We start from the raw sequence: 25,605 nt of genomic DNA, 5'->3' as shown, positions 1-25,605 counted from the left end.
CTGCACCCAGTCACACGTACACAGTCGAGGCACAATTATTAGTCGGAACAACAATATTTAAAACCTTTATCTGGTTTAACTATGTAGCACATAATATCATGGTCACGTTTCAGCATTTTCCAGCAGCTTGCGAAAAAAACCAGTGCTCTCCCCTTTGCCCAAACTGAATGATTCACAGCTGAAATATTTTTAAATGACTGGAGTGAGTGAACCTCGTCATTGACTGAATTGGCAGTAAAGCTCCTCCCACTTGTGACTGATGGCGCTCTTGTATGCTAAGCTGTGATTCACAGTGTGTCACCGAACAAAGAAAAAATGATTGTGAAAGACACAAAAACATCACAAAAACGACAATCAGTGACTCTTTTAGAACCGAGGAATCCTGCTGGAAGAGTGGTAAAGTAATCAAGTTGCACCTTTTTTTTTCAAGGTTTAACTATCAGTAACTAATAATTCAGTCCAACATAACAGGATGCTGAACTACCATCTCTCTATACAACGCTAATAATTGCTAGTCTTGTGCTCAACTGATCCTGACAGGTTAGACCGAGCAACAAGCTGAATTCACTCTTACTGAACTGAAGACAGCAGGATCACCGCTGAATGTCGACACTAATGGGTTCACCTATTGTTGTAGTTACCGGAAAGCTTTTAAAACTAATATGATCAGTCGCTGACAAACAAAAGCCCAAAGTTAAAGGTGTTGCAACCATTTAGCTTCACACTTCCACCCTGGTATTAAAGTTGCATAAGTGTTACTCTGATCTCTACTTTGTAGGGTTTATAAGGCAGGCTAAAATGGACTAAATAAAGACCTAACAGTGCTACGATTGGTTATAGAATCATTAGTGGTCATGGTTAAAAGACATCAGCTTTTACTCTTGGTGCGAGATGTCATTGTATTTGATGTCAAAAGATACTTTTCAAGTCGCATTCCTTGCACCTCTTCTTGCTCGCAGGGCCTTAAGCAGTCAATGATCATTAAAGCAGAAATATTTTCTAAAATTTCAACATGTGCCACCATTTTTTTTTCTTGACAGTTAATTCAGGGTTTATATGCCTTTTGTGGAGTGCCTGTAGCTTTTCTGAAGTAAGTGCAATTGCTTGACATGATTTCTGTCAAGTAAACCTGAGTTCATGACCACATTCAGATAAATGCTGCCTCTTATATAGCACTTTGGCCTGTTTTACTGTAAGATATATCGATGGGAGCCCTGCGTGTAATGAACAGTTCAGGCTGGCTTTACTGTAATCGAAGCTCTCACCCCGGTTGTGTGGAGGACCTCAATCGAATTTTGAGGCATTTTAGAGCAACATACAATGAAATAGACACGCATGTAAATACTGTCACATTTTCTCACTGTAAAGGTGTCAGGTTACACAGCACGGGTACACAATCGTATAATAAACAAAGCGCACACAAACTCACACTAATTATGCGGGTAACAGCAGTCACAGTAAGCACACACACACAGAAACACTTGTAAGCAATCAAAAATTAACATGTTCGGTTTCTGATGCCTTCTTGTGCAAATGGTCTCTTGTTCAAACAGGACTTGTGTGCGAGCACACACGGACGCAGTTAGCAAAAACAAAAATCTGCTCAAACAAGCTCTGGTGTGTTCACTGATACAGCGTGTACATGTTTTTTCTGATAGCCGCATGCACACAGAAACAAACTGCAAGCCGCGTCTTAAATCCTGCCCACACAAATGCACTTTCCCCTGGCCTTTCTGCATTATAGATGAATCTCCATCGATCCGTACTTCTTCTCCCTCTTCTTCCTCCTTCCATCCTTCCATCATCACGTATCTCTCTGCCGCCTTGTCACTCATAGCTCGTTCGCGCCTCTCCGCCTTGTCATGCCTCCACCCTTTGGCCTCCTCCTCCTCCACCTCCTCCTCACTTCGTCCTTTCCTATAACTCTCATCTATCTCTCCTCACACCTTTTCCCTCTAAACCCCCCATCCCTCCCCTCCTCGCTCTCCCTCATGCTCTACTCTGCTGTCATCCCTTCCCTACTCATTCTCTTTCCCTGTCAGCTCATCACAGGAGTGGCTAGGAAGAAGACTAGCTGGTAAGTTTGATTGGCAGGTGGAACGCACAGGGGGCGGGGGAGGAGGAGGTGACTGTCATTGCATGTACGTGCTGTAACAGGCAGCATGGTTGTGGATAAATTATAGGCACTAAGGAAGCAAGGCATGGAGAGTGTGCCACAGTCAGGGGACCACCAGTGCTAGAAATCCATTTGTTTGGGAAACGTTTCAACCATCCACTGAATCGTGTTTGTTCTGCATAAGGAATAGTCTTGTTCTGTTATAATAAATGGATCTGCAGTGTCTACTTTGAAATGGCCTTGACAGGGCAAATGTTCAGGGTGCTCCTATTGGGATCACCCACTGTAAAAATTTACATGGAGTACATGGAGAGGCTTTAGATAAGAATGACTGCTGAGTGGCAGTGAAAAAAAACACAGAAGAAGCGAAGAGAGAAAAGAAGAGGCAAAGAAAAGAAAGGTAGAGAGGAAAGGAAAACAAACTGACAGGAGGGGAGAGGTAAGCGGAGAAAAGCGTGGGCAGAGGGGAGACAGAAAGATATGGTGACAAGCAGAGAATGACTAAGACAGAAAGGGGGAGCGCAAACAAGAGTGTATGTGTGTGAGGGAGAGAGAGGGGAGTGTGCTCAGTTATGTGCACCGCTGCTTGTGGATGAGCTAGTGTCCAATCGAATCAGATACAGGTTGCCCCTGCAGCTGTCAGTCAAAACCCAATCACTGCAACAACACCTTTCCTCCGACACACCCAGCCACTCAGCTCCCTGTCCTCCTTTTTAACCGCCCGCCCCAATCAAACTCAATGAATGTCACACTCCATTCCAGGATACACACTTTTCTCTCTGTGGTCACATCCTGTCAGGTTCAAAAGAATAACAGCGTATCAAATTCTATACTGTGTTTCCTTGACGCCCAGCGGCAAGAACTTTCTAATAGAAGAGAAAAGGATTTGTGCGCTACATTCTATTATAGTTCCCATTTATTTGATCAGGAACACGGGGTAGTGCTCACAATCGCTTTACATTTCTATTCTTCAAGTCACATAACTGAGTTAATCTCTCCCCAGACTTTTCACTTAACATGTTTACAGCTTAAAAGCCTGACATAACCTTGACCTAATGCTTGCAAGCTTCCTTAAGTCTGCAAGGTTGTGGCGATGTTTAGAAAACAGCAGGTGACACGTTACAAGATTACTAACCTGCAGCTTGTTAACAGACAAGGCCGTCCATGCCCTGTAGTTCAGTTATCTTAAAAAGACCAAATATTTGTAGCCAAAGCGTAATATAGCTTACAGTACTGTACAAAAGTCTTGAGCCACACCTCATTTCTTTATACGTTGCTAGGACAATGGGAAATAGGTGCAGCAGCTTATTTACACATGCAAACATAGATGAAAATGCAGTAAGCAAGGTAAAAACAAAATTCATATAATACAATTCTAATCAGCTTGAAAGTCAATATTTGGTATGACCACCTCTATTCTTCTACATAGCATGGACTCTCTTAGGCACGCTTTCTTGTAATTTCATCAAGTAGTCTCAAGAAATAGTTTCTCCAGGCTTCTTGAAGGACATTCAGAGCTCTTATTTGGATGTTGGCTGTGTTTTATTCGATACTCTGTCAAGATGATCCCACACTGCTTCAATAATGCTGAGCCCTTGGGAGACTCAATCCATGACTGATACTGTTCCATTGTTTGTTTTTTTTAATCCAGGTTTGCTTTTACTGTGTTGGCAGTGTGTTTGGGATCATTGTCATGCTGAAAATGAGGTTGTTGCCAATCAGATGCTTTCCAGATGGTATTGCATGGTGGATCAAAATCTTTTCTGCCTTCATAATTCCATCAATTTTGACAAGATCCCCAACACCACAGTCTGAAGTGCAGCTCCAAACTATGACAGTGTTTTTTTACAGATGGCTTTGGGCACTCACTGTTGTACCTCTTTCCTGACATTTCATGACCGTGCATCATGACAACAATTTCAACAAAAAATTTCTCATTTGGATCCAAATCCAGACCTGTTTTTCACAGATTTTCAGTCCAGTTTTTTGTGTAACTTAGCACATTCATTTGCCAATATCACTTCGAGAACATTTTTGATGTGGCTGCGGCAAACAGGAATCAACTTAAGGACTAGATACATCTCTCTGGTCCTGTGTCAGGTGGATTTTTTCCTATTTTTTAAAGACGTGACTTTTACATAATGTTTATCTGCTGCAGGTATCTTTGTAGCTCTGCGACTTCTGCAAAGGACATGCCGAGATATGCCAAGTTTTAAGCTATTAACTCTTTGAAAATCACCTTACTGTTGCAAAAGTACTATTTCATGGTAATCAAAATGTGTTATCATTGGTATTTTATTTTATATTAAATGAGGAATCCTGCTGTTTGTGCAACAGGCTGCTAGTAGTTAAATGCATGAAGATTTAAAATAATTTCTTTTGTTGTTTGTTATGCGTAGACACTGGTTCATCAGAAGTGGCAAAAGTACAGATATTCTATACTGATTTAAATTATTTACTCAAGTAAAGGTGAAAAACTACAGGCTCTGAAATGTACTCAGAGCAAGAAAGTACCTTTCTATCAGCTATTTTTGTGCAAAGTCAACTGAACCTTGTGCTATATTACTGTAATAAAATAATGTTAGTAAACAGGAATATAAACTTTACTTTAGTCTAAATTTTATTCAGGTGTAGTGGCTCACAGTGGGGAAAAGAATAATAGCTCACAATAATTTATATTGTGGGCTCCAGTAGATTCTTTTAGTGTATAGGCTGCGATCAGCTGATCTGTGCTCCTGCTGACCTTTGTGGAGTTACACAACTGTATTCAAAAAGATGCAAGCAGGGCTATCTTGGCTGATTCCTATCCTCTACACCGATACTGCTTATTCTGTCTTTATACCAGTATAAAGTTGGTATGAAGGTGGAATTCAGTGAATTAAGTGTCATCAGCTAAAATCCATATTAATCTCTGCTATCCTTTATGTAACCTAACTATAAACAGGAACACCACATCCACCATGCAACCTGCCAATAACACACAGTTAGTAGACCTCTGTTTGTTTCACAGGATATGAAAAAAAAGCTTCGTATCATATAGCGAGCCAATATCGGATTTAACAAAAAAGAGCTTACATGTCAATTTTAAATTTCCATTTTAACCTCTCTTCTTCTTCTCCTGTCCTGCCTTTTTGGTCTTTTCCATCTTTGAGTGAAGTTATTTTGCACTCTTTTCTCTCCCTGTGAAGAACAGCAGCTGGACCCTTAGCTGGCAGACACACTGTGCGACAAACTGCACACAGTTTGTGCGCTTGCTGATGTTTGTTGAGCTGATAATAATGTTACATTTGAAATTACCTGCCACTTAAAAAATGTTACTGCCTTTGTACTTGCTCTTCTTCTGTAGGGTTAGCTAGAAGTACTGAAGTACTGCGAACCCAACTTAAAAACATCTCCACTTGTTCAAAGAAAAAAACAAACACCGGCCCACTTTGACTGGCAATATAAATTATGCATAGCTTATATGGTTTTGTCTCTTTCATCTTTTTTTTAATGCAATAACCCCTGGTGATTGATATGCTATTAGGATTGTCTTTTATGTGTTACTGCTTAGGCTCACAACGGTTTAATGTTTGAAGGCCCGCAGTGACATGAAATAATAAGTCCCTTCAAATGTGCTAAACCAAAAGTAACAAGCCTGTTTTGAAAATGTAAAGAGTAGAAAGTACAGATATTTGTTTAAAAATGTAGGGAGTAAACGTAAAAAACAAAAAACAAAAAAATAAATAAATACTCCAGTAAAGTACAGATAATCTGGAAATTCTACTTTTGGGAAGTACATTAACAAAATTGTACTTCCCAAAATTCCTCTGAAAAGGATCAGGTACAAACAACTGAGTTGAGAGTGAGTAGAAAAAGCAGAAAAACCTTAAAAGATCAAAATACCTCGAGAGCTATTGCCTAAGACCACTTTAAAAAATACAAGAAAGTCTGCTTGGAGCAGTGGTTCTTAACCTGGGTTCGATCGAACCCTAGGGGTTCGGTGAGTCGGTCTCAGGGATTCGGCAGAGCCTCCGCCGCTCATTTTGTGCACCAGTAAAAAACATATGTATGTCTTGAATTAAAAAAAAAAATCTTATTTTATTTTTCACTAAAGAGGGGTTCAGTGAATGCGCATATGAAACTGGTGGGGTTCGGTACCTCCAAAAAGGTTAAGAACCACTGGCTTGGAAGGAAAGTATAAAGAAATGAGGAATAGCATTTGCAGCGGACTGTCGGTAACATACAGCCACATTGCTGTTGCCACATTCAGCCAGGTATACTCAGCCTTGAGGACCTTTCCATACACTTCTTTGCCTGGGGGTAATTTTTTTTAAATGACAGGAAATCAGGGTCCAATTAATTATCCTAACAGCACTAAATAAATGAAGAGTGAATAATGATTAAAAGGCCTCCAAGTCATCAATTTTATTTTGAGATTTAGTGACTTTTAAACCGCATTAATTTCATGCAAGTATAGATATGATGCCTGTGGATACGGATAAAGCACATATTTTACTTTATTTATTATCTGAATTAGTTACAAATGCTTTGGTTACAACTGAAGGAGTTCAAACAACATTAAACATAGCTGGAGCCTCTTCAGTAAATTTGATTTAATGAATAAGTGCACCAGCCGGCAGCCTGTGGTGGGCCCAGTTTGGCCCACTGGCTGTAAGTTAAATACCGCTGTTGTGTATCTACAGCAAACAGGTTGTCAAACAGAAGTTTATTTATACACATGCACACACAGAGCAACATTGCCATTCATTTGTAAGTTGAGTCTGTATGTCCCGTCTGCTGAGCGATGTTCTTTTACCTTTGCTGCTTTAGTCTCTAAAAACTCCCAAAGGGTCGGCTGTGGCTCTTTAGCATCTAAATGCTCCAATTTCTTTGCAAGCTTCAACTGCTGATTTTGTCTGTCTGATGAAAACGGAAAAAAAATTAGTGGCATAATCATTTCACCCATTGTTAATACAAAAAAGGTAATTAGAGCAGCTTCAAGGCTGTCTGTATTCTGCAGGAAACAGTGACCTTGGGACTGAGTGCCACAGAGTGGGTTGGAAAGAGCGAGAGTAATAGTGTAGTCTCTGGGATTTAATCAAAAATAAAAACAACATAAAAAATCACAAGGCTTATCCATTTATAATCTTTAATTGTAAAAATACCATTATCTGTTGACATGATATGTTCGGTTGAAATAACTGTTAAATTACAAAGATTTTATAAATTAGCTTAATTTAACAAATCTTATATTAATAATTTAGCAGAAATACCCAAAAGCTCATTCTTCTCACTGATAATGATTACAACTGGGAGAGGGAGGCGTATGCAGCTCCAAAGTACCCATAATTGCAATAAAGAATGTCTTCAAGCGTATCATGACTTTTGTACAGTGTTTACTAATGCATGTGTGCTAATTGAAAACTTTCCACCTAAGCGGGGCTCACAGCCAAGAATAAAGCGCAGAGTTTAGACCTGCATGCTGGGAATTATCAGATCATTATCGTGATCTCACCAATCCGCTTTCTCCACTTAAGCTGCCCTGCTGTATGTAAACGTATATCGAGCATTATGTTTAATATTACTACACAAGTCACAGCCTGTAAATGTGGAGTTAATTGTTCGGTTAATTGCACATTATCAAGCATTTGGAAGCGGTGTAAAACAACAGAAGATTACATTTTATTGCAGGTAACCACACAATGCACTGAAACGACATGCTGGTTTTTAAACATTTTATGGTTGAATAATCATCTTTTATTTGCCTCGGGGCACTGAAAGGCTTTCCCTTCAGGATTGTTAGGATTTCTTTGCCTAAAATGAAGCATACTCGAAACTTTGACACTTGGTCTTTCCAAGAGTTTGCTCCGCAGGAAGTGTCAAGGGAGCAGATTGTGTTTTTCATTAGCTTTCTAGCCATTTGGAGAATTTTACCCAGCAGCAAAGACCAACAGAGTTACTCCTTTACAGCTGCGACTCATCCAACTAGGTTTTAAATACTGGTTTGAAGTAGCTTATTCAAAGAGGTTCATTATTCCTGCCATTTACAGTTAGCGTACAAATGCCAACCTGGCCAAAGCCGTGAAGTTACGGATCACACCTTTAGGTGTCGCTAGGAGTTTTTTCACATTTCCAAGAGTGATTAATCAGTCCAGTATATTCAGGTCTGTCCCCGATTCAGACTCCCCGTCATCCTAATTACTGTACAGTGCTTAAGGACTTGCACATTTACATAATTGATTCTTTTATCAAAGCTTGTCTCGCTATCGCTCTCGTTCACAATCTGTTATGCAGAATGGATTTTTTAGCGCAGCCTGATTTGAAATGCTGATCTTCACTCTGTTGTCTTCTTCTCTTTCTGTCGCTTTTAAGCGCCTTTCTTCTTCAATTTTAATCTTTCATTATTTTTTCCATCTTTCTTTTTTATTCATCTACTTTGCTGTCTCCTGCAACAACTTCCCCATCCTTCCTTTTTTCTCCTCCTGTTTCTAACCGTGTCTCCTCTGCTCTGCTCTCCTGCTTTTATCTTTTCTTTTTCTGTCTTTATTCCTCCCAGTTTCCCCGCTCCTTTGACCATTCCTTCTTTTCGCCTTTCTCGCTCAACCTTTTTTCTTTCTCCTGAAGCACTTGTCACAGCTCCCCTCTCTCATCACTGTAGAATCTTTTGATTTTTTTCTTTAAATTTAAGCAACTTAAAAAAAATGTTCAGACTGTATATGTTTCAGCTGAGGTCTCTCATTCTCTCTGTCTGCCAGGCCCACTACCTACACGTGGGACAAGAAAGATGGAGGGCTCCCCTTACAGGCCAAACCTGATGGTGCTGTCCTGCATTTCTTGATGCTCAACAAATCAGATAATGGCGTCTACGTCTGCCACGCTGACAACGGCATTGGAAGCAGCGAGGGGGAGTACACACTCTTGGTGCAAGGTAAGGAGAAAAAGCAAAAAGAGGGAAAAAAGGGATGTGTGGTGACAGAAAGAGGAAGGAGAGGGACTCGGGGATGCTTTCTTTCTTCATCACATTTTTTTATTCCTTCTTTTGTTTGTTGTGGCTTTGCTTGTACTTCCATCTTTTTTCTCTTCTGATTTTCTTTTGTTTCTTTCCTCCTGTCTTTGTTTTTTCTTTTTGTTTTTTTCTCATCCAACCGCGCCTGACCACAACCATCCAACCGCTTTTGTTCATTTCTTGCGCCTCTCTCCCTTTGCTTTTATGTGACCCGTTCATTCAATTCGTGGTCGTTTTTGCGCTCACCCGTTTTTTCTCCTGCTGCGCTTCATTTTTTTTCTCGACCTCCTCAAAGATCCCGTGGACCCAGATTCCCCAAAAGTCACAGTTCCCTCACTTGGTTCTTCATCTTTCTCCCCCACTTCCTCCCTCCCATCTTCCTCTCCTACTGACAGCTTTTTCGGCTCTGGCTCTGATTCCATTTACTCTGACCCCTTTTCCACTACTGACCCCTTCACCACCTCCTCCTCCTCAAACTCCTCCCCTTCATCAGCTGATGTGTCAACCACCCTCTCTGAATCTTCCACCACGACCCTCTCCAACGCTCTCTTCCCCGACCTGCCATTCTCTCCAGACTCCTCTTCCCCCCACTCCACTTCATCCCCAACTCCTCCTCCCACCAGCTATTCAAGCATCACTCCCGTCACTGCCACTCCCGCCTACTCATCCCCTGCCTCCTCCCTTACGCCCCCAGTTTCAGTCCAGCTGAATGGAGTTAACACTTTCACAGGTAAAACCAGTTACACACTTACGCACACACACCTGTAAGCAAAGAGATGCGAGAAGCTTAGTATAGCCGAGAAAATCCAAAACGTTTGAAGCTTTCTTATGTTTTCCCGCTGTACCAAAAATTTATTTGAATTGTGTAGCAGTCAAAAATATTCTGACCTTGTGTTACATGCGCGCACACACGCAAACACAGAAAAAAGCGTGGCAACAAAGGAAATGACAGAACACTCCATAAAGGAAAAAATGGCATTTGTTTGGCTGTGTCACAGCTGTTTCACATTTTTTTCTTTTCTTCCTCTTTCCTCCTGTTGATTATCCTGAACCCCAAATCTCTTCCTTAACAAACATTCCTCCACTTACCTAACCACCAACCATCCCTCCCTCCATCCATACATTCATCAATCCATCCACCCATCCACTTCTGAAGATGAAGCACTCAACATTACAGGTATAACTTTTCCACCTGTCACCTGTGGTCTTTTTGTTTTCTGTCGTTCCAACTTTTCGTCCACCTGTCTGTCCGCCTGACTCTTTGTAGTTTTGTTTTTGTCTGTCTGTGATTCTGGGGGAAAAAGTAGTCTGGGGACACTTTGAACTTGTGAGTAGAGGGATGAATATTTTATACTCCTGCCCACATAATGCTTTGTTGTTGCCCATACATACACAGACTGGCTCCAGACACAAGTACTCACCATTCCCACGTGCTGCACACACTCACACCCACACTCACTTCTATCTCCCAAAGACACACAGACTAGCATGACCCCTTAAGTGGTACAAGTCATTTACACAGTGTTCCACTTCCTCTGTGTGTGTTTCTCTCTGTGTGTGTATGTGCGCGTACCAAGGAGGGAGGGGGGTCAGGCTTCGAGGTGTTCTTGGGTCTTGTCTGCTTTCCTTTGATGCTGACAGCAGGATTTATGGGCTCATTCTCAGTCTCGCCTCGTCAGCATGCCCCTCTCTCACCTCCACGCTGGCCAACCAGAGTGTGTGCCCGACTCTGTGTTTGTGTGTTATTCTGACCGGCGTACAGAGTCCTACCCTCCGCTTTCCCCTTTTCCTCTTTTCTCCCATTCTCTTGTCTAGAGCTGGCCTCTGGTTCACCACTGTCAGGCCCTTCACGTCTCCAATTGGCTGAAATATATTTTTTCCTACAAAAAGGCCCTTCACTACATCCTTTGGTGACCCAGCTGGTTGTAAAATGTTATTTTCTTCCATTTTCACTTTCAGTTTTATTTCTGGTTGACAGTAGCTATTACTGTGTTTCAGTGTCTCTTTCCTGCAATCCAATTGAGTGTAAAGAAAAATAGCTTGTCCTTCACATTGTTTTAACTTGCTGATTGCCAGGTAAAAAACAGCCTCTCCAAAATCGTTCCTTTTTATTCCTCTAATATCTTTTTAAGGTGTGTTTTTTGTGTTTTTTGGTATAAGACATGCTGCATTTCAGTTGTTCCTGCCTAAGTGACTTTCAAATAATGAACACCCAGTGTCTGATCAGTTCTAAAAAGCCAGGCGAAATGATTGATGTATTGTGTTATTTCCACTTAGATCGCTTTCTCTTCTGAAGAGTAAGTTTATTAAGTGGCTGATTTGAGGCAACAAGAGGAACTTAAAATTTTCTGTTGTTGGCTGAAAAACCTTCATCTCTTCAAAACATAACAAACAAACAAACAGAAAAAAACTCTTTAAAGAAGAGAAAAGGGTGTCTTCTTTTAAAGTCAACTGAACATTATTCAGAAACTTACCCAAGTCAAGAAAAAAAGAAAAATGAAAAACTGTTCTAAAATAATAGTGCTGAAGTGTAGACGCTACATAAATGAAATTTTTGTTAAGTTGTTAGCACTTTTATAATTATGAACATTATTATGGTATTAGCAAGCGCTTAATTCATCATTTATATAGCATTACTCCTCCTTAGTTTGACGTTTATAAATACAGATAAATGCTTATGACTGTGATTATGATTATCATTGTTACTAGCTGTTATGTAGTAGCAATGATAGGTGTTACTGGTGTAACAGATGGATAAACATATTTGTGTTTATAAATGACATACTAACGAGGGGAAATGTTATATAAGTGATGAATTAAGCACTTGCTAATACCTTTATAATATCTTGCAAATGCTTAATAGTGTGACATTATTATAAAGTGCTACCGTTAGGTCTTTCCTGTATTTTTATGACACTTCTTTTATGTCATGTAGAGCGTGACTTGGCTGAGCTATTTGCTGATTTGATGGTGTCAGCTGTTATAACGGCCAATAAATGAAGATTAACAAAATAAAGAAGAGACCTTCATCTGTAGGTGTTGATGTTGCATAGTTTGTCTATCTGAAGGTGGCCTGCAACTTCCCTGGTGGCAGCGTTTGTTTGGAACACCACAAACGCAACAACCAGTTGATCCAAGCAGAGTCGTGTAGAGCATAAGCAATCAATAAAAAACAAGATTATTTTTAAACTGTTGTGTCATATTATCTTAGTAAGGACTCATAAATAACTACACATAATGGTTAGGGAAATCTATTTATGTGTAATGAGTCTGCAGAGCTTGCAAACTCGTATGGAGAGAAGGAAACTCAGGATCCAGATACTGACATGTAGAGACCGAAAAAGTAAAATGAAAATACGCAGTCCAGCAATAAAATCCATGATCAAAGTGACATGAATCCAGAAGGAAGCAGGAATAACAGACTGGCAGAAAACAGACTGGGAGGGTAAACAGACTCTGTGACACTGGACAAAGGAATGATAGGATTATATTAGCTCACAATGAGGGCTGATGGGGATTAGACACAACTGGACAGAAACAAGACGCAGGTGCAGACAATATAAAACACTCACGGGGGGAATAAAACTAAATACAAGACACAACTAGCTAGCAGAGCAAAACACTAAATGGGTAAAAACAACTAAACAGGGAAACACAGACTTGACACAGGAGGAAAAAAAAGGAAATACAGAGGAGAATACTGCACAAAGTACTGGATTAAAACTAAACTGAAGAATCAAAAACTTCAAAAGATGCAACAAATAAATTATCTGCTGCATTTTCTGGTTGCACTGCAATTTCAACTTGTGTATTTTTTTTAAACATATATTCATAATACAGCTTTTAAATCATTAAAAAGCTAAGTGTTACTATCCTGCAATACATGACAATTATTTTAAACTGTAGTAAGTTATGAAGAACTCTTACTCATTACTTGTTTGATGGAATGTCAATGATTTAAAATTAACAACAAAAAGTTCTGAAATGTGCTAGAGTATATAAAACATATTCATTCAAAATCCTCCGTGATTGAATGAATCTGCTAGATAAATGTATATTTAATCAAATCATCCTAAAAGCAGAATCTGGGGCTTTGGGAGCCCCTGGAGGTTTGGGACTCTGGTACAGTTCGATGCATTGCCTTGGATTTCTCAAGACCGAACATTTTAATTCAAAGAGGAGCATAAAATCAATCAGTCATAGTGAAATCACCACGGCTGAAGGGGTCAGGATTTCAGCCAACATCAAGAGTCTGTGTGTGTTCCCACAAGGTTCCCACGAAGTGACTGGTACTTGGTTTGTAGACTGCAAACAATTTTTAAGGTGACTCAGTGGCCTTCTTTCTTTCGCCTGGCTTTTTCACTTCCCTGTCTTTGTCTTCTGAAACTTTGCCTCAGTGGGTTTTATATATTGACAAGTCTTCTCTGCTCCCCTGTTCTTGTCATTTCGCTCTGTATTCTCTCTGTCACTCTCCCCATTATTCTCTCTCTCACTCTCTTTATTTCTACCGCCTTTCATCATCCGTTTCCACCAATATTCATCCACCCCCTCGTCTCCCCCTCTGTTCTCAATCTCTGTCTCTCTGTCATGCTCTCCCCTTATTTCTCACTGCTTCTGCCTCATTTTCTCTTGCTTTTTTTCTCTCTTTCTTTATCATGCCTTCTCTTTTTTTTCCCCTTCCCCCCCTTCTTCTCCTTTCTTCCACACTGCCCGACCTTTTCTTAAGACCCCACAGCCATGTCGACGACTTCGGGGGTGGACCACGCCGTGATCGGAGGGGTAGTGGCTGTCATCGTCTTTATCTTGCTTTGCCTCCTCATCGTCCTCGGCAGATACCTCATCAGACACAAAGGTCACTGCCTCCCACAAACACGGACTCATGAACACACGGACGCACACTCATTCATGCGTGCACGAGTATACACAGAGATACACTTGCATAAATATGGATACATGCGCTCCAAGACTGGATCTCGCACCTGCAAATATGCATACAAATGAAGGAACACAAAGAAATGCAAATGCAGTTACACCTACAGTATATGTGAATTATAAGCTTAAAACTCGGAATTAATGAATTTATTTATGCTCAAATCAGAATAAGAAGATGAATGACTCACACTAAGAGAATGTTTATTTCTTTTTAAAACATTTTGGTTCGCATAACCGCCCTGTGAAATTAGACTGCCTGTCATCGGCGATGTATCACCAGCCTTTTCTTTTCGTTACATCACCAAATTTTATTTGGAATTTAAAATAATGCGTTCAGTCCAATTTTAGGACTGAAACAGTAAATACTGTAATGCAAAGTTCAGAGGTAATAAAGACCTGTTTCAGCACCCAGGTGGGGTGGTTGATTAAAACAACCACCACCACCGCAGATTCAATCCCTGACTTAGGTGCTTCAAGCTGGTAGAATATTGAAAGCGACTGCCTGCTGGCTGTTGTTTACAAGTGCCAGATCTACTAGGACTGATGTCCGTTTCCCTTCACTACCAATTACCTCTGACTGCTTCAGGCAATTGTATGTCAGCAAATGGATATAGTTCTCATTTGTGATGAGTATAGTGGGCACAATGCTAGTTATCCTATTCATTAGAAGTAAACTACCAGTAGCTGCAATATAAAGCTAATAACACTCAGACCTTTACATTTAAATTTGTGTAAGAAGTAAAAGCCTTATAGGTGATGGGGTTATTTACCATATTACCTTTGATTCAACAGACTTATGATGACCTAACATTATTTTAAAACAGGCACCAACATCATATTAAAACAGTAATAGTAATAAACTTAAATATCGCTTCTCTACTCTACCTGAGCATTCACCCATTCTTACCCATTCACACAATCACTTTTTCTCTGCTTTCTAGCTAACATTTATACACAATCATACTGCGATGGAGGCATCGGAGAACAACTTGGGGTTAGTCTCTTCCCCAGAGATATTTGGCATGAAGACGTTCTGTACTTAAGTAGAAATACTGCTGTTAATAACTACTCCAGTAAAAGTTGAAGTACTGATTTAACTTTGTTACTAATGTAAAAGCAAAAAAGTACAGGCTCTGAAATGTTACTCAAAGTAAGAAAGTAACAAGGATGTTTCTATTTTTGTGCAAAGTTAACTGAACCTTGTGCTATATTAACATAATGATAAAATGAATGGCTAGATGGGAATGCAAACTTTAGTCTACCTTTTTGTTATTCTAATTATACTCAGCTTGAATCTGAAGAAAAAGAAGGAAAATAAAAAAAATACATATCTATTTTCTGTTGCCTACATTGCAGAGGGTGTCTTTGCCTCTAAACAGAAAAATGTGTACAGTCAGGGGTTAAAGTGGAATTCAGCAGGTGGGGAAACCTAAAATTGGTTGCAATGGCTCACTGTGGGGAAAAGAATATAACTCACAATAATTTCTATCGAGAGCTCTCGTAGATTTTCTTAGTGTACAGGCTGTGATCAGCTGACCTGCTGCTCTTTGTCATTTACACACCTGAACTGAACCAGGTGTCAGCAGATGTTTCACGAGTTGTCCTGGCTGATTTCCATCTACACTGTCAGTACACTCTTTATGCTATCTTTCTTCTAGATGGTATAAAGCTGGTATGAAGATAGAGTTCAGTCAATGGATCTCAGCATCATCAGCAAAAATCCATATTAATCTCTGCTACACTTGATGTAACCCAACTCTGGCCATGAAACCACAGCCACTGTGCACCAGTCACACACTTTACTTTAATCCATCACAGTACAGCAAGCTAAGCTGTTTATCCTGCACTAACCTGCAGAGTATTTTCATGCAGCCTTATAATAGCACAGTTAGTCTGCCTCAGTTTGCTTTGCAGCACATTTCACAATATGAAAAAACATAATTTCATAATCTGATTTAAAAACACGAGAACTTGCATGTAAGGTTTAAATTTCCAGTTTATCACATACCACTAAGCAGTTCTTACCTTTAAATCTAACCTCTCATCTTCTTCTCCTGTCTGTCTTATCTTTCTCCATCTCTGAGTGAAGTTAGCTCTTTTTCTTATCTCTCCCTGTGAAATACAGCAGCTGGACCTTTAGCTAGCAACACACTGTGTAGCAAACTGCAATGGTTTATTTTCTGCTGGTCTTTGTCTGGTTAATTTTTACAGTTACAATGTTGCACTTTCACTGCCTTATTTAATCTTACTTCTCCAAATTTTTCTCTCTCCTGCCACAGGAACGTATCTGACCCACGAGGCCAAGGGCTCAGATGATGCCCCGGATGCCGACACAGCCATCATCAACGCAGAAGGAGGTCACTCCGGAGCAGAGGACAAGAAAGAGTACTTTATCTAGATAGAGAACAGAGTGGTGGAGGAAAGAAGCGGGAGGAGGCGGAGAAAAAGTTGGAGGACGTGGATTGGAGGAGAGGGGAAGAGTGAAGGAAAGGAAACCTCGATTTTTTTTCACGATGCTTCAGTTCTTCACTCTGTTGGAGGGATGATGGGATGGGAATGGAGGGAAAGGACTCTGGGCTGAGTTGAGCTTCAACTGGTACTACCCTCTTTGCATTGATACAGGGAAGTGAGATTTTGCACTGACATACGGATGAACTAATGTTACACTCAAACACACACACGAACATGCAACATACTTGTGTCAGTTAAGGGGTAAATCTGTTTTCACACAGACGTGAATGCTCATAGATGCTCAGAATAACAAACGGGAGCCTCCTATTAACACGCATCCGAATTCTGACACATTAACACATTGTCACACAAGCATCGTAGCCTATTTTGAACTGTCAGCGCCGTGAAAAATCAAAATTGTAAGTCACATTCCAACATGTCGAGCTGATATTCCACTTCTCAAACCTGTCTTCTCAACATTTAATCCAAACCAGGTCTGTCTTTTCACTTTTTTTTTTCTCCTCATTCTCTACATCTAACAAGGCAGAATCCCTCTATAAGCCTCCTCGTGACAGAGAAATCCATCTAAAGCAAATTATTACTGACAAACATAATCTCCCTCTCTCACGGTTTAATCTTTTTATGCCATCAAACCTCTTCCTACGTCCTCGCAAACCCTGGTATGAGCCATCGAGTTTTCCACAGTGCACCGCCACAAAAACATGCAACACCCATGCAAAAACAGCATTCCCACCTTGTGCTACAAAGCCCAGGGGCTCCAGTATACATATATAAATATATATATATATAGAATTATATAGCATTCTTTTTACTTGACAGAAAATGTTTGGTGTGCTGTAAATACACTCTCTCTGTCCTGTTTCTGCCTTCTGTCTCTCCTTCTATCCCCCTTCTCTTTCTCTCTCCAGCCCCCTCTCTCCTGTAACTCATACAGTCTGTTACTGCATTACAGTAACTTATATACTCAAAAAAAGCCTGCCTGTTTTTACTACATGCGTGGAAATGCAGAGTCGAAATATCAATATCTGGGTAAAAAATAGAAACATAACAACAATGATGTTGCGATGAAGACTAACATTAACTGCAAATATTTGTATATTCTGATTTTCTTTGATCTTTTCTTCTTTTTTTATTTGATCTTTTGGGGACTCGTGAGGGATTTTCTCTCGTCGGTGTCTCGGTATGTTACTGTCAGTGTTAACGTTTTTACAGTGTTTGTCAGTTTGTCAGCCCAGGAGTCCATGAATCTAATTTCCAACTTGTATTTTGATTTTGATGTTCAGGTTTTCAACACCGTTTATGTACTTAGTTCCTTTTTCGCCACATGATGGAGTTTCTCCCTGCTTTGTCGGCCCTCTGCTCCTAAATGCTAATCAGCAGCACACCTTCGGTCAAGAGCTTTGAACGGCGACAAGTTGGTGGTGGAGTTTATCTTGAATACTGCTGCCCAGTGTTTGTACTTGTGGACCACTGTGGCTTTCCTTCCAGCTGGCCCCGCTGATCCCACGGTTCACCTTCACCGTTTTTCTCTCTGCAGCAGACTGCTTGTCTTGGCGAGGCCACCTGGCACTAAATTCATTGAGTAGTGACATCATGACTTCCTCTAAGAGGTTGGCACATTTGCTGCTTTCAGAGGTGAAAATGCTTGCTTGCTTTTCACTACAGGGCCAAATAGGACTGGCTACATGCATTATGACAAACTTCCTGGCAAAAAACCTTTCTGTTACTGTTTTTTTTTCTTTTTCTTTTTTGTGTGTGTATGTGTGTTATTGCAAGCAGGAATCATTAACCAGCTTAGCAAAAGGTTCCCATAAATGCACAGTGTTTTATTAAGGTTGGAAGTTCGCCTTAGCACTGAAAGCTCCACTTGGCCCGGTCATTGAAATTGATTGCAATCTAACTAAGAGGCTCTGGGCTCTAGACTGTACGCATGCCAAGCTTTAGTTTGGTGGGCAGGGTGCCGAGTCTGGGCGGCGCTAACACTGAAGAAAGTCATTTAGTAACTTAAATGTCCTCTTCTCTTTTTTTCCCCTCTGCTCTGCCCGTCCATTCCTTGCATTCTTTAATCAATCATCCCGTCTGCGTCCTGATCCACCTTCACCCCATGTCCCCTCCTCTCATCACTCGTCTCCCCCACTCCATCTCTGATTGATGTCTGATTCTCCTTCCTGGTCTCTCATCCACGAGTTCACATAGACGTACAGTAGAAGTAGCGTCTATAGCTTTGCTGGCGTGTGCTGATGGCTCTTCGAAGCACTGTTTGGGAGTGTTTGGAGAGGAATCCACTTGCTGTTGTTGTCAGTCTACCTGTAGACAGTTATGTCTTTGATAGTTTTTGTACACATTTTATGGGAATGTTCAGGGAATGTGATTTTGCATTCCTTTCCCCGTGTTGTTGTTAACCGCTACCTAGCTTTCTTCTTTGTGAGCAAGTAGTATGTCTATAAGCTAGCTATTCTACAAAGGGTAATGTGACCTGAAGCAGGGTCAGCTGTTGTTCTTTTTTTCTGCTGAGAGCTCTTGTGGAGACTATTTAGTGACTGGTGATGTTGTAGTGAACCCGGGTTAAACAGTGCTTGGATTCTGTGTGTTTGAGCTCGCACTGTTTATCTGATGTTTGCTCTACAACACTATTCTGCTATCATTTCACTGCTATCATGCCTGCAGATCAGAGGATTGGCTCTGTCTCACAGAGATTGTTGTCCACTTTGAAGATGTTACCATTGATTTGTATTTAACCTCAGTCTAGTTCTGCTCTGTGAATGGAGAAAGGAATATCTGACTCATACTCACCAAAGTGTAGTGTCTTTTAAAAACTAATGGACCTGTATTTGCCTGTAATTTATTGTCCTGTCCTTCGTCTTAGTTAGTGTGCTAGCATGTAGCTTGCATGAGAAAGTGTAGATAGTGTTGCAGATGAGCAGCGATGACAAGTTGGCCTCCTGAGACAAGAAGCGGCGGCCTGACCGGCTGACCTGCTTTTCTCTGATCTGCAAACATGTCCCAGTGAAATCCGTCTGCACCTCCTTAACACAGCAGAAAAGCAGCAAAGCAACTGGCAAAGCAGGACTCATTATGCCCTTATCAAAACCACGTAGGGGTATAGTGTTGGACTGAGATGTGTCACGTCTAATTGTATTTCAGTGCATCAGTGCAGTAATGATTGACTGTCACCAGATGCCAGCAAACAACAGCTTTTCTTCTCCCTCCTCAGTCGGTACGAGCTGTCCTGCCCTTCCACTCGACGCGCCACCTCCTCTTCAGGCAGCCGCACACTAGCTGCCGCCCATCTCTTTTCATTTTGTAGAATAAGCCAATTAATTTTTAAATTATGTTTCGTTAAAGGTGTGCATAATCTCATTGTTTTCATTTCAATTGATATCTTTTTTTTCTTTCCTTGAAATTAGATGCTCCAAAACTTGAAAGTTAGACATTTAGTTTTTTGCATATTTTATTGTTTCAACAACGATTTTTTAATTAATTTCATGTATATAGTGTTGCCTTTTACCGGATACTCTTACGAGCGCACCCCATACATACTTTGCACATACACTTTGGATACAAACACATCCACACACATATTTGGATATGCACAGCAGGCTTGATGTCTGTTACTATGGTGTATTTGTACATATGTGTGTGTGTGTATGTGTTTGTGTTTGTGTATGAGTGTGAAGCGTGAAGCGTGTAATAATTGACCCAGACAAACTTCAGATTCACTCTCATGTGTGTTGCATTCACAAAAATGTTTTTATTTCAGTAACTCAGACAATGTCTTTGTTCTTATCATTATTATTTTGAATGACAAGTCTTCCTTTTGAATAAATATCCATATCACATGGGAGTAGTGCTGTCATGTATGTTAATTTGTACTATGGCTGATGATGTCATCAAGGTGAGGCCCAACCGCATGCAGTGGTGGGTTTTGCATCTGTTGGCTGTTACGTTCATAAAGTATTTGTTTTTTGGGGTTATTTTTGTTAAAATAACAGTTCAGTTGTTGACTTCAATAAACATGCATTTGGGTTAATTTCACGTGTCTTATCATTTGTTCTTTATGCTGGGAAACAGTAAAAATTCCAGGTCTGAAATGCCCATTAGAGCTTTCTTATGAAACTTTTTTTTAATATGAAAGTGTGGTTAAACACATATTTTGCTAATCACATTTAATAACTCCGCACAGACTCGTCTTTAACGTTATTAGTACCTGTGTTTACTATTTCACGCTGTAAAGTTTTGTGGTACCCGGCAGTTAACTGCATCATTGAAGAATGCAACATTTTCTTAAAAAACTGAGACTTTTCAAGATCAAAGAGCTCCAAGGTGCTCTCTGTTATTTAACATTTAAAATGCCTTCACATTCACCATATCAGAGAAATATTGGTTGAGAATAGCTTCCCATCGCTCTCTGAACTAGATGGACTGGACAGTTTCTGATTCTAGACTCAATTTGAATCCAAGCATTGCGCCTGTGGAAATACTCTTCAGCTAAAATATACAAAATATTTTTTTTTTTAAAAAGAATAGTATATGCTAGATCTGTAGTGACTTGATTAGATTGATTTGATTGATGAGATTTATGAGCTTTCTTTTCTTCGTCAGCAGATTCTGTTTTTTTTTTCTTTCCAGTGATTAAACATCTTACTTTTCATCAGTCTCTGTGCTTGAAAAACACTTTTCACCCCAGAAAGTAATTGATGTGATAAAATGGCTCATAAATCTAAAAGCCACAGAATGAAGTTATCAACAGGTCCAGACGAGCCACACTGCATATTTTGTTTCTAGCATGCAGCTAAAAAGAAGGTCCAACAGATGGCAGTGCAACATAGTAAACTGAACACTCTTGTTTAAACAGAAATGATACTTGGTTATAAAACTAAGAAAGCTACTGACTGATTTTCTCACTTAATTCGATTAACTTACATTGGACACTGGCAACAAAATTCATCTTATTATGTCTGAAATCGATTATTAAGTCTTTCTTTCTTCTGTGTGGTTTCCTTTCATTCCTCTTATCTTTTCCTTGCTTCCTCTCATTTAGTTTGCTTTGCGGTTTGGGGAAAATTGTTAGCACATGTTGGTACTGGAGGTTAATAATCAGCCTTATATTGTGCACATGCTACTGGTTAATTGCACAGTATGTAGTCGCATCAAAACAGATGGATAATGCGTGCTCTCCATTCATTTGAAGATAAAGAACTAGTTTTTGTTTTTTTGTTGTTTTTTTTTTGCTGAAGTTGTTCTACATATAAACGCGTAGTTGGGGTGAATAAACAGAATGCCGTTATAATAAATTAATCAGTTTTCACCCTCAGAAATGTGATCCCGCTCAAACTGAACAAAAATGCATTGATGTAGGTGCCAACAAATGCGTGCACTTCCAAAGCTGACCTCGTTTGGGTGGTGAATTATGCAATTTTTATTAACGCAATTTACATGTTGCTGTATTTGCAGGCAATGAAACTTCTTAGCTGCAATTAAACAGGTGTTCTGGTGGCTTTTACGCTTTAAAAATAAATAAATACAAATGAATACGAATTCCCTCTATAAGCAGATATTCCCATTAGCACACTGGATACGATCGGGCCACTGTCATTGCAGTAGTCCTAATAATAACAGTAATAGCAACATGTATAAATATTCAACATTCATTATTTTTTATAGTTTAGCTCTCAAAAGCTATTCAGAAACTCTTTTGCTGTGATTTGATGAGCAAAGAATTTACTCTAGTATTTTAAAACTGTGATCGGCACATGGAAATCTGTAGTCCTGTCATCCATAGCCAGATATACACAATCTGGCATGAAATGATCAAGACGCCTAAAGCTTTGAACCATGCAAATTTCTGATCGTTTTTTATGTGAATCGAATTAATGTCCAGAATATCTGACTTCTTCTTAAACATTTAACTATCTACACTGCTTTGCTACTTTAATTTAAAGATTATAAACTATTCACATCCATAATCTGCATAATCTAGGTTTTCATCGTTAAAGCAGCATTCATTTGTAAAGTTTAACACCTGACTGTTTGGATTTCTTTTTATGTTTTAAACGCAGTTCTTGTTGTGGCCGCAGCAGCGCCCTCCTCTCTGTGCTCTCTAAAACCGAGATTTGGAGCGGGAGGGGTGGAAGAGGTGGAGGTGGTGGTAGTGAAGGAGGGAGGGGGTGTGTGCTACTGATTGTATGAAAGGAGGAGGGGTACAGAGGAAGAGAGAGAGAGAGAGAGTAAGAGAAAAGAGGGAGAGAGGAATTCAGTCCTATTTAAATGGGAATCAAAAGCGCACAGAGGAAAAGGGACCAAGAGTGAGAAACAAAAAAAAAGTGGAGACAGGTTTAATTTACGCACGGAAAAAACTGAGACATAGTTTAAGAAAGAAAAGGGCAATAGAAGAAAAGAGGCATTGGATTTTTTTTCTCTAAATGTGTGTTTTTGCACTCTCATGACTCAAAGAGGATTCCAGTTAAATTCACCCGATCGGGAGGAATTGATGGTGTCTTGCTGGGGAGGCAGAGCCGAGGGGAGGAATCTGAATGCGCTCGGCTGAACCATGCCAGCTTTGTGGATCATAACTTTGGCGATCACTTTAAACCAAGGTGAGTGATATTTAAAGACACTCAGTTTAACCTGACTAAGACGTGAGAAACTGAAAGTTTCTGATAAATACCCGATTTTCCACCCTTTTATTGTTTCCACTGTTTGTGCGGGCGCATGTGAGCTTTGTGGGTCTCTTTCGGTCTGTGCTGGCAGTGCTTGTATATTTTGGATTTATGTCTGGCGATGAGTCCGTGCGCATGGTTCTCTGTGCGCGTGTTGTTACAGATTTGTGCCGCCCTGAACATCATCATCAGCCCCTCAGCCCGCAGAAGCTGAAGGGAAAGAGTCGTGGGGTTTTCGGGGTCTTTGCCCCGTTGGGGAAAATTAGATTTTAGAGTACAGACACAAACGGCCCAGAGTGGCTGCATTCATTTTTCTTCAGTTACACGTTTGTGGGAGAGATGTGGAGCATCTGCAAACGACATTGCTTTGACGTGACCTTTAAAACGCATGGATAGAATTGGTTGACACACACGAAAACGCAGTGTGGGTCACACATGCGCGCGCACGCTTGCCCATGCAAACACACATTGCGCATAACCTGCCAGCCGGGGGATGATTGATGAGGCGAGGATCCAATGCACAGTCTGGTCGCCGGGTTTTAACATAAGTCACACTGAATCAATTTCCAACACGTACGCGCACACACACATGCAGCATGCACGCGCTTGGCGCGATCGTGCCTTTAGTCTCTGTATCGAGCCTGTGTGCAGTGAGAGTAGTGTAAAGACCAGCGCAGACAACTGTCCCTCGAGAGAGAAAGTCGATGTGTGCGTGCGTGTGTGTCTGTCTCTCTGTGTGTGTTAGTACTCCTTCTTAGCATGCAGGTAGAGTCTTGCGTGCTCGTGTCCGTGTGCGCGGTCCTGCTGCAAACGTTCAGGTGCCAAGAAAAATTCATATTTTACCTTAAAGACGGAGACATATTCAGTGGACTGAAAGAGAGTCCCATTACTAATATTAATGTTCCTATTTATCGATCACCTTGATAGATTGCCCTCTCTCACACACACAGCGACACACACACACCTCAGTGAATGAGCAGATGAGTGTGCGTTTGTGTTTGAGGGCAGTCACTGCTCCAAAGACAGAGGTGATTAATTGAGGTGGCCTGATTTGAACAGTTCAACCGTGTGTGTGAGTGTGTGTGTGTGTGTGTGTGTGTACCTGCTTCAGCACCTGGGTCCCTGGTGCTGCAGGCCGAGGGTGTGATGAACCACAGACAATGATCTACCTAGACAGACAGTCAGAGGAGCTCCCAGACTGGAGCTGAGCCGACCACCCCATAGGATTATAACAGAGCAGGACATTCGTGCTTCACGCAAGAAGGTTAAAGATGTTAAGGAATAATATGTCAAAGTCAGAATATCTGAAATTGAAGATTAGAAAAGAGATCTGATTAACTGGTGTCATGGCTACAAGGAGCACTGGTAATAAGCTTAATTGAAGAGAAGGAGAGACATGGGTGAAGTATATTAAAGTTAGTTTTTTTGTAGAATAAAGAGAGAATAAAGCAAACCAAACAGAGCAGGGTCACCAAAGAAAAGAACAGAACAGCAAAACAGCAGAGAAGCTCTCAGCTCAGAGGAAAGGTGACCAAAACTGAGTTATGTCAGACGGAGGAGAACAAGAAGAAACATAATGATGTAAAACAGAAGCGAACAGAAGCAAAATGGATCACGACAAATTAGAAAAGAATATAAGAAGGAGCAGAACAGAAGAAATGACAGAAAGGAAGAACAAAACAACAGAACCAGCAGAGGAGGTTAGAAAAAGTGTATATCAGGGGTTTCAAACATGATACCTACTGGCCAAAATCATCATAATCCAGTGCAGTGGATGTCTTTGCAAGGTTTTGGGGCTTTTTGAAATGCTGTGCTGCAAGTCACCTTCTTCCTGGCAAAAACATTACCATACTACGTCAAAGCAAAGTGGTTAAGTGAAGGAGTCAATCCTAAACATGTTGTTAATGACAGAAGCATTTCTTTGTCATGACACTAGAATGACTTATAAGGAAAATTTAGACATATCTTTCTTAAGTTATTACCATCTGTTTACAAAATGGACTGCCTGGAAATTCATGGTTTATTACATGTGAACTTTCAGAAAAGCCCACTTGTATTTCTTTATGCTAAAAGAAAGAGAACATTTTGTAGACTTTTTAGGAGATTTTACTGGTCTGGCCCACTGGGACGCTTGTGGCCGATGAACCAAGGTGATTTTGACAACACAGGCACAGAACCTGAGCAGCAGAGAACAGAGCAGAACAAAAACATAAAGAGAACAGCAGCGAACAGACGAGAACGGAGCAGAGAAGCAGATCAGCGTCTCCCGCTGAGCTGGTGTAAGCCTGTAAATGTGATCAGAGTGAATCCGTCCCCTACATGCAGCATCTGCAGCTTAATGTGTGTTTAGCCTGTTTGGACTCTTCCAGGTGTCTGCTGCCTGGACTCTGCCGCTGACACCTCAGACGGTCTCTCAGCCTGATTTACTGTTCAGTCCA

At 40.6% G+C, this 25,605-nt stretch overlaps 2 protein-coding genes across 5 annotated transcripts in view; both read left to right on the top strand.

Moving 5' to 3' along the window:
• cadm3 (cell adhesion molecule 3) overlaps nt 1-20,538 on the top strand; it is a 97,863-nt gene extending 77,325 nt beyond the window's left edge. For 2 of the 3 annotated variants that reach the window (XM_063461910.1, XM_063461911.1), the window contains exons 8-12: nt 8,854-9,026; nt 9,400-9,834; nt 10,261-10,281; nt 13,831-13,956; nt 16,316-20,538. In XM_063461910.1, the coding sequence (XP_063317980.1) occupies nt 8,854-9,026; nt 9,400-9,834; nt 10,261-10,281; nt 13,831-13,956; nt 16,316-16,434 (874 nt within the window). In that variant the 3' untranslated portion in view covers nt 16,435-20,538. The remainder of the gene's footprint in view (nt 1-8,853; nt 9,027-9,399; nt 9,835-10,260; nt 10,282-13,830; nt 13,957-16,315) is intronic. The other variant, XM_063461912.1, reaches the window with a different exon arrangement.
• A 2,244-nt stretch (nt 20,539-22,782) lies between these two features.
• The window catches only part of kirrel1b (kirre like nephrin family adhesion molecule 1b), an 81,404-nt gene continuing 78,581 nt past the window's right edge, over nt 22,783-25,605 (top strand). For both annotated transcript variants that reach the window (XM_063461817.1, XM_063461816.1), the window contains exon 1: nt 22,783-23,104. In XM_063461817.1, the coding sequence (XP_063317887.1) occupies nt 23,059-23,104 (46 nt within the window). In that variant the 5' untranslated portion in view covers nt 22,783-23,058. The remainder of the gene's footprint in view (nt 23,105-25,605) is intronic.

Source organism: Pelmatolapia mariae, linkage group LG18 (genome assembly GCF_036321145.2).
Source record: "Pelmatolapia mariae isolate MD_Pm_ZW linkage group LG18, Pm_UMD_F_2, whole genome shotgun sequence".
NCBI classification, from domain to species: domain Eukaryota; kingdom Metazoa; phylum Chordata; class Actinopteri; order Cichliformes; family Cichlidae; genus Pelmatolapia; species Pelmatolapia mariae.
The sequence above is the reverse complement of the archived record's forward strand: the minus strand, read 5'-3'. Positions and strand labels throughout refer to the sequence as shown.